Source organism: Perca fluviatilis, chromosome 3 (genome assembly GCF_010015445.1).
Source record: "Perca fluviatilis chromosome 3, GENO_Pfluv_1.0, whole genome shotgun sequence".
Lineage (NCBI taxonomy): Eukaryota > Metazoa > Chordata > Actinopteri > Perciformes > Percidae > Perca > Perca fluviatilis.
The window spans coordinates 38,083,842-38,093,820 of record NC_053114.1 but is presented as its reverse complement, the minus strand read 5'-3'; the positions used below and the strand labels follow the sequence as shown (position 1 = coordinate 38,093,820).

Below are 9,979 nucleotides of genomic sequence, written 5' to 3'. Positions count from 1 at the left end.
AAATATCAGCATATCAATTTACATTTTGGGATTAAGGGCGCTATTCAATTTATTTGATGATGTTTACTTGTATTATTATTAGTAGTATATATATACGTCATCACCACCGATGAGCAGTGCCTTAGTCTCTTCTTTAAAGGCAGGAATGTAAATCCAGAGGGATTACTATAGTGAGAACCCACTGGGCTGTAAACCCTTCAGTAGCTCTCCAAGGGGTCTCTGCCTCAGTGCGTAAAGTTAAGGACGGTGCTCCGGACGCACCGCGCATGCAGCACTTATTATCCCTCAGGCTCCATGTGCGTCACCTCTGCGGGATACTTGACAAGGATTTCTGATATTTTGATATTACTACCCGCGCGGGTCACTGGCGGATGAAAACATTAGCGTTTTGCTGATGTGAAGGCGTTTTATCCCTGAACACATCATCTGTCCCGGAGCGCAGAGGGGACATGGGTCAACTTTATGGTGCGACTCTTTTACCATTTGGCGCTATCTGTGTTGTTTTCCTGTGGGGATCTGGGGCCAGCTCTATCAGGACGACGCTTACAGTGGACACCTCGAGGTAAGTCTCACGGACCTGATTAGAGGATCCAAAAAAATACCTCGGTCTTTTGTGAATGAACGGCAGTATGATGAAGCCATCATCCATATTAAGTTTAATCAGGCATATGTGGTTTACAAATTTCGGGGTTTCATCATGACGCAAAACTCCACGAAAAGCCTCGACAAGACATTCATTGGTATGTTTTTTCAACTTGAACCACACCATCTGTATAAGAGTTTACTGATGTGTCTTTTTCAAAGATGAATGTGAGATTAAAGCTCTGTAAACACTTTGGGAACATCTACCGCTCGCATTGTTTCGTCTTTTTTTAAATTTAAACTCAAAACCAGTATTTCCCTGTCAGATTAGCACACAGTGCCAACAGCCATAATATAATTTGGTCTGTTTTATTGGTTACTGCTCTTTACGACGTACTGTGAGAGCAGGCTGTCAAATAGGAGACCCCTGGATGAACCGCTGTAGCGCGTCCAATCTAATGTGATTTTCAAGGAAATGCAAAAGGCAAAGGGGAAACTCCAAATGGTTGGAATCGGTCGCGGTGCAGGGAGCCAAATGTTACTTGTGCTCAGACATAACATGACAGATAAGGTGGATACACAGCAGGTCAGGAGGTGAGGAGAGGATGTGAGTGGAACACATGCGCCCAATAATCTGAGGAGAAGAGGAAAGCACTGAGGAGCAAACCGCTGAGCAGCAGGTTAAATCCCACAATAAGACAACTTTATTAGCTTGGTTTTTATGTAGCCTGTATACATTCTCTCCATCTGGTTTAAAATGACAAGGGACGCATATAGCTATATAGAGCCTTAGGATTTATGCTTTAAAGGTTCAGTGTAAACTCACATTTATATACTGAGATTGATGGAGCTCATACTGTAGTTACATATTCATTGGAGTCTTTAGTTGAAACCAAGTATACTATAGACTGTGTATATTGTGTCCCTGGCTGTAAAATGTACCTGAATAAAAACCTTCTATAACCGGTGGTGGAATGTAACTAAGTACATTAACTCGAGTACTGTAGGCCTACTTAAGTACACACATGAGGTTCTTATACTTTACTTGAGTCTTTTCTTTCCATGCCACTTTCTACTTCTACTCCGCTACATATATACAATACAACAATAATATTGTACTTTTTACTCCACTACATTAATCTGACAGATTTAGTTACTAGTACATTACATAAGAGTTTTGCACACAAAACACATGTAGGTTATTAAATATGATGTTTCATTATAAATGAAGTTATACTCAGTAAATGTAATACAACTTTTTTTTGCCACATGGCATCGTTTTGTCGTTGATTACATGCCACTTTGCAACACAGTAACACAACAGAGACCTTATTTATTGATATTGATTGATTTCAATATTGGTCGATCCAACACCAAAGATTCTTTTGTAGCTTAAAATAATGTTTCCAAAATCGTTTCAGTGGTTCATTAACTCGTTCGAATGAGATATAAGAATAATGGTAATGGTAACAGTAATGGACATTTCCGCTTCCAACCTGTAAGGGGACCGAAGAGGAAAAGTGCTTTGATTCCTACTGTAAAGGTGCTGGTTGACAATGCTAATTCTTGGTGGGTAACAAAGATTAGGACATCGTTCAACACGCTCAGTTATTTTTAGAATGATTGTTTTGACCACGGTTAACAACTCTGGGCTAACCCATGAATTCATCAGTAATTTTAACTGTATCATAGATAGACGACTAATCTAATGGTAATTTAGCCAGCTAGCACACCCTTGTCTGTCTGCCTCCCTCTCCTGGCTCTGCAAGGCTTCAGTCGGGATGAGAGCTGACAACAGTAAGATGTGGTAGCATTGGATCTGGACGGGAAGGATAACTCTGGGAGTTGGAAGGGGTGTGCCGTGATTCTGCCTTCTCACTCCGCGACACAGGTTCGTGGATCGGAGTGTCGCGATTTCGGTTTCATATCGCATATCGTTACAGCCCTAGTATCGGCATATATGTCGGCAGATGAATACAGAGATGCCAAGAAAAAGTTTGAGGTCAAGGTGTCTCCATTGCATAGTTTTTCCAGCAGAGAGCACTGACATGTTAGGACAAATGTGTCAACTGTAAAATGTCCCACTCTGTATATCTTGGCCACGATTCTTTAATAACCAAGTGGAAAATGTTTGTTTATGTGTTTTACGGCTTCAACTAACAATTGATTGTTCTGCCAATTTTTATTTTTTTCGATTATCAGATTAAATGTTTGGACCATCACATTTTTTGAAGGATGCCTGTCACAGTTTTGCAGAGACCACGATGAAGTCATCAAACAAACAGCCCAAACCCCATATTTATGGGATTCTCATGGAAAATAGGGCTGCAACTACCGTAACAGTTGTTTTCATTATCAATTGATCCGGATTATGTTCAGGATCAAGCTTGTTTTATTTATTTACCTTTTGGCCCAGACAATGTTGAAATAGTGAAAAATGCCTGTCACAGGTTTTTGCAGAGGCCATGGTGAAGTAATCAAAACAAACCGTCTAAAACCCATATTTATTTTATGATGATTTTGGTGATTTATGGATAGAAAACAAAGAAAAGCAGCAAATCAATATACCAGCCAATGTATTGTTCCCTGAGTTTTCAAATATTTACGTCGCTATCGGCCTCAAAACTCCAGCATCGGTCGGACTCTAATGCCATGTACTGTATGTACAATACTGTATAATGTAGCCATTTATCTCAAAGTACTTTTGAGGTTTTACCCCCTTGGCCTTGGGTTAAAAGGGCTGACCATGAATTGCAACGTCCCCTGTTTACGTCCAGTCCTGGACCTTTGTCGCATGTCACTCCCCATCATGTCACTCCCCATCTTTTTCATAATATGGAACTGCTGGAAAACAGTTTAAAAAAATTTAAAATTTAAATAAATAAAGTACCAGTTGATCACATTTGTTTCCAATGCATCTTTCTTTTCTCAGAGCGGAGTGTCCAGCTAGTAAGATCTTGACCGTGGAGTATCCCTGTGTCAGAGCTGGGGGGAAGAACAGAACTTGTTTCAGGTAAGACTCCCAACTGTCCCTTGGTTCACAGCTGGGTGAAACAACAGGGAGTTACACTATACATTTATATTTAGGTATTCAGCTGACTGCCTTTCCCAGAACAGTGATTTGCTCAAGGACACTTTGACAGGACAAGTGGCTGCTGATGCCTGTAAGAAGGATTGATCCAGAAACTTTCTGGGGCTATGGTTTCTGTAACCACTAAACCACCCAGCTGTGTCATTACCAGAACTCCACACTGTATATCCCCCTTTTGGAAACTATATATCCATTTGGGAGAGAGAAATAATAATTTCCTGAAGATCATCACTCAGAGACTGAATGATGATCTTCACTGAAGATGCAGTGTTGAAATTCATCATCCCCACACAAGAAGACCCCACACTTTTTCCTGTCAACACACACACACACACACACACACACACATACACACACATGCATGAACACAATACATTCACAAACAACACGACATTGTGCCATGTTTTTCCTGCTCTTCTCTCCCGGGAACTTTACATGTTATTAACAGGATAAAACCCATACTCGCATCTCAACTACATAATTGTCTCAAAAAATGTTTTTTTTTGTTTGTGTATAAATTAAATTCTTAATTTAAAAGTTAAGAATCTTTTTTTTATTTTTTTGGTACATAGCTTGTATTCCTCACTGTCTTTGATAACTAAACCACACTCTAAAATGTCTTACCATATGTTTTTCTAACTTTATGTTAGTTTGTTAGTGTTAGATTTTGGAAAATAGAAGGGACTAATATTATTTATTTCTTTCCTTGTCCTGCAGTTTTCCTCTGCACTGAACTAACTTGTACCAACCTTGCTTGTAAAACATAATTTGTCCTTAAACTTCTTCGGCTTGGATCCAGAGCTAAAACATTTAGGGAAGGCATCCCCCTCAGGGAGTTAGGCCTGCATTATAACCTAAAAAGTACAAGTAGTCTGGCAGAAGAGAATGTGATAAGCTATTTTTATTATTTCTATTGCACTGTATCTATCTACAGGAAGACATGGACTACAGACTGCTTATAGTGATTACCAACACCAAATTTGGTTTAACTATTGAATCATCAGTGTTTTTGTAATGGGCGAATGCAACAATGATGATATACAGTATGAGAGGAATATGGGGCAGTTTTTGAAAGGTATGAAATATTTCTTGATGAAATTGGTTCCTTTCTTGCTCTTCTATCTTTTCAAAATCCCTTTGATATCATATTTTATGAGCATCTTGAAACAAAGGTTGAAGGAAATAAATAAATCCAATGCAAAGATGCTGTGGCAGGTTGTAAGACTTTTAGCTCATGATACATTGTACACAACAGGAGAAAATCAATGTAAATCCCTCATTTTGACGTTTAGATAACTATTGTGAAGCCAAACTTTGGCTTGGATTTGGTTGTAAGAGGATCCTTTAATAAATGAGGCACCAGGTCTTGTGTGAGGCCAGACAATCTGATCTGTTTACTGTCAAGGTTAGACTGTAACAGGCTCTGCGTCTTGTTTAATTTCCGGCTCTACAAGAGATGTGTGCTGCAGGAGAAGGTGGATTAGATGAGGTTGCATTTTCCTTGCCATGTTTCTCAAGGCAGTCCAGCGAAGACCTGGATCAAATTGATTTTTGCAAATGACTTCAGGAACGACCAGATTGATCCATTGTGTCTGTCCATAAATATTACTTTCAATGTTGTTTCAATGAGAGCAGTATGTTGTACAGATAAGGCTGATGAAGCGGCCATCACATATTTCCATTTTTTTGGACAGACTGAAAGTTTAAGTTGTAGTTTGTCTGGTTGGATGTTTACTTCTTAATGTAGGTCTGAGGCCAGTTTCACAAAGGAGGTGTACTATCTAAATAACTTAGTCAGACAAAAGCAGGATTGACATTTGTCATTTTAACCAAATGTGCCAAATCTTGATGGAAGATTTAAGCTGGTGTAGCTAGCTAGGGGAGCGTTTCTATTGCGAAGATTCAGTAGCCCTTACCAATCTCTTACAATGTTAGTTTATATCAAGAGACATACATGCTCCAAACTCAACACTAGACTGGACCAACTCAACAAAGAAGAAAAGCAACAGAACAACTTCGGAAGGACGTATATTGGAATGGTACGTCATTTCACAAGGTTAAATTTAACCGTGATTGCGTGAGTCTCCGCTTTCAACCCACAATTTGAAACTCTATGTAGGACCCTGTGAGCATTTACATTGCACGGCAGCTGGATTCTCGCGATACCACAAGATCACGTGAGAATCGCAGGATCGCATATCAGACGAAAATCCGTCTTGTCAGGCTTTAAGTAATCCGTTCGTGTCCGAACGGCAGCAGACCGAACCAATCAGGAGCCACTGGCTGCTACGTGCGTGGTCCATGTGTGCGTGAAGGCCACGACTTTTCGTTCAAAACAACAACGGCGGACATGACAGTCATCCAATCACCTGCTTTTTTTTGAAAGTGCACAAACAGTTTACAATGACAGCTTCTTAGATGGTTCTGTGTATGAAATCATCTGGCATTTCAGGTTATTTGAGAACAGGACCATAGAAACATAGTGATGACCCCCATGTTAGCTAGCAAATTGTGTTATCGTGAGCTTAATGAGTCAGTTTGAAAATATTGTCTGCAGCCAAATGTTTTAATGTTTACAGCTACGTCGTATCCAAACAAGAAAGAGGTTTTAAATATGCACTTGATGGCTATTGGCTGCATACATGATGTAGGGCTAAAAAATTTAGGATAAAGATGCTTCCTCACTTAGAGCAGAACAAAGCTCCTAACGTTAGCATGAACTCCGAACTCATCCATGGCCTGCGTCCTCAGTGGAGAAATACTACACAGTGTATAAAGATGCACCCTAAAGTTTGTAGCCGGAAGTCTGTGTGCTCCAGTAAACTTTGGACCAAATGTCTGAAGTCTCTCCCACACTACACAGTGTATGTGCTTGTCGGGAACAGGGCTTAACTCCTCTTACAAATGTAGTTAATTAATGATGTGCTTTTTGGCCTTGGAAGTAACACTTGGTTAGCACTGTTGGTAGTAAGGTAGTTAGCTGTAGGCCTGTGCATCTTAGTTTAGAGCAGATAAGCACAGTGTTCAATCAATTTCTTATAGCCTACTTTTGCTCTTATGTTTTTGGTTTTGGAGGGGCGATACTACTACAGCAACTGCAACGCATGCGGAGAAATCCTAAGCTTGACAGGCCTGCCGTGCTTAGTTACGGTTGCTAAGCTTTGATTGGACAATTGACGTTTTTAAACTGTATTTGACCCGGACCTGGTCAGTCTAACAGACTAATCTTTACCAACAGCTCTGCCGTGTTCAGACAGGCTGGACATTTTCCAATCATTTCTGGTTTTCTTCTCTTATTCCTTCACCTGGCACTACTCTCTCACATTCAAACAATCTGGGAAACGGTTATATTTCAAGAGTTGATTGAAGATGACATGTTAACCATTTGGAAAAAATTCACACCTTTCCAAAGAAAGTGGGCTAAGTTGCTATCAAAACAATGAAGCAAATTATGGTACTTATGGTACTTAAATAATGGCAGCACTTAACATGATGTATGAGATTTTATAAAAAAAAATCTAACAGAGATATTTAAGAAATATAGAACAATTTCTTATGAATATGTGTGTGTCCCAATAGAAACTGCCTGTATTAAATTTGTCCAACCTGCTGTCATGAACTTTGACTCTTTATACTTCTTGCACTTGGTTGCTGGAAATGTCGATCTTCCCGGTCTTGACGTCGTCTTCTTCTGTGGATAAGACTGTTAGGCTACATGCCTAAAATGTGAATGTAATGTCTCTGTCTCAGAGGGTTTTGTGGTGTTGAGCAGAAGTAAACCCTCACTGCTCTCACCATCTAAACAAAGACCTTGCCGGCCGCAGGTCTCCTCCTCCTCCGCTGTGGCTTTCACAGCGATGAGGGTGAATCAGCTCGATTTCTACATTTCTATTGTTCTGGCTGTTTCATGTTCTCATTCTGTCTTCACTGGAGGTCAGATTTCAGCCGTGCCAATCCAAATATACATGGTTCGAAACCAGATTCTGAGAAATTTCAGTGTGTGAGCATGCATGTTTATGCATGTCTCTGTATTGTCTGTGCTGGACGTTACTGCAGGTTTATGATGATGAGAGTTCATTTTCTGCTGCTTTCTGAACCCTCTCTCTCTCTCTAAACACTCTCAGCTGTGGAGTCCAACTGTGACAGCACTGATGAGCTCCACTAAACTGTAAACCATCCTTTCAGTTGATTGGCATGTCGTTTTGGTTTAAATACCCTGCATGGCTCATTACTGCAGCAGATAACACTCATAATATCACGCTACACTATGGGAGCTCAGGCTCTTACTCAGATTAAGTAAGGGATGATGATAAAAGTCATGGAGGCATGATTGATTTTTATTGTTTCCATACTCTATGCTTCTCTCGTTGTTACAATGATCAAGCTCCCCCAGTGGGATCATTATAGTTTTGTATTCCATAGTATCTTATGAGTTCATAAGCAGAGATCATCTGTTTCTGCAGCATCATCTTACAGAGTGAAGGGTATCTTAATGTAATTATTTCTGCTAGAATTTTGAGAAAAGTCACCTTTGTCTTATTTCATTTCAACAGAATACACTTGAGTGTTTTATATGTAGAAGAAACTAAAATTAGAAATGGCTAGCTGGAGCGGAAACTTATTTTCTACATCACAACAAGCGGGCTGTTTCCAGCACCTGAATGGATCAGCACTTACTGAGATTGGCAGTATCACAAGTATTCAGTACTGTACTACTGCCAAGCTAAGTCAAGTTTGAATGTTTCATATACAAGCCACACAAGAAAGTTATATGCTAAAGTTTAACGGTGAAAAATCCTCCAAATGCACACCTGTAGTAGTCCTGAACAACACTTCACAGAATTGGAGGAAGTTGTGAGGATTAGAGGCCCGGCCTGCATCCGACAGAGCCATGACCAAATCCGGCCCGAGCCCGACAGGCATTAACAAAATTTGTGTCCGAGCCCGACACAGTTAAAATCTAATTTTTTCTCATACTAATGACACATGTAGGCTACGTTTTTGTGTGGAAAACCCACTTTTATTAAGCAACTGTAGGAAGGCATTCGGAAATGTCACCAGATGAGCGCACACGGGGCAACAAGCGCACGTTAACCTGTTAAAATGTTCAATGTGTTAAACCTTTCCTGCTTTCTTCGTTTCCAACCGTGGTCAGAAAATCAGGGGAGACTCGTTACCTCCAGGGCCCACGTTACAAAATGAATAACGTCGGGGTTAAAATCCTGTTTCTGGTGAGCAAATGAATGAACTTGGCTTTCAGTCTGGGGTTTATTTCGGACACCGCACACACTGTGTACAAAACTTAAACTTATTCCACCAACTCTGCTTCCTCTTTCTCTATCTCTCTTCTGCCCACTTTCCACACACACACACACCCCCACATGCACTGAGCTCTCTTAAAGGAGCCGCAGCACCATTTTACAACAAATGCCTTATCACGCTGATGTGACCGAGCCTGACCCGAACCCGACCATAATTTCTAAATATCTGTCTGAACCCGGCCCGGCCTGTTGGGTACCGTCGGGCTCGGTTCGGGTATCCATGCCTTAGTGAGGATTTGCTGCTTTTCTTGGTCTTAAATGATAGTAAACTGACTATCTTTGGGTTTTAGACTGATGGTCAGACAATCCTAGTAATTTGAAAATGCCCCCATGGGCTTTAGAAAATTATGATTGGCTCTTATCATTAATTTTATAAACAGCAGATTAATCGATTATGCAAATCTATTATAAGCAAATGAGCGAGAGGATCTGACCGAGTGAAGGCGGTAACTGAATGAGGATCATGCTCCATATTCTTCCGACTTCTCCTATTTTACTTTCTCTGTCTCACCTTCCTTCACAAACACATATCCACAGTACAACCAAGTGCAGAGCATGTGGTTGGATGAAAACAGTGCAACTGTATTAGAGAGAGAGAGAGAGAGAGAAAAAAAAACAAAAACAAGGTTAGAACAAAAAAGGAATGCTTACAATCAGTGTTTCTGGACTTTGCCTCCAGAAATATCTCAAGGCTGAGTCACACAGGCCTTGGTCATTTTGGCAGCGTTTTCGCCTCTGAAGCATCTTTGCGGGGGTCTCTGATATCATTACACTGTTGGCCCCTTACGCACATTTTTGCTTTCAAATTCACCATTCATCTGTTAAGAATGAGTTGTTCACTCACTTCCTTTCCACACATACAGTGCACACATACAGCCGTGCGTGACCTGACAATATGTTTATCAGCATCACTAGACATCAGGGCTCTTCATTGCTGACATGGTTTACCTGCTTCTGATCTTTTGATGCTTTCTGTACAAAAGAG

The 9,979-nt window shown here is 40.5% G+C and overlaps 1 protein-coding gene across 1 annotated transcript in view; it reads left to right on the top strand.

Moving 5' to 3' along the window:
* The first annotated feature begins 213 nt into the window (after positions 1-213).
* The window catches only part of LOC120556171 (collagen and calcium-binding EGF domain-containing protein 1-like), a 37,157-nt gene continuing 27,391 nt past the window's right edge, over positions 214-9,979 (top strand). Inside the window, exons 1-2 of the mRNA XM_039795587.1 lie at positions 214-562; positions 3,515-3,595. Coding sequence (XP_039651521.1) covers positions 450-562; positions 3,515-3,595 — 194 coding nt within the window. The 5' untranslated portion in view covers positions 214-449. The remainder of the gene's footprint in view (positions 563-3,514; positions 3,596-9,979) is intronic.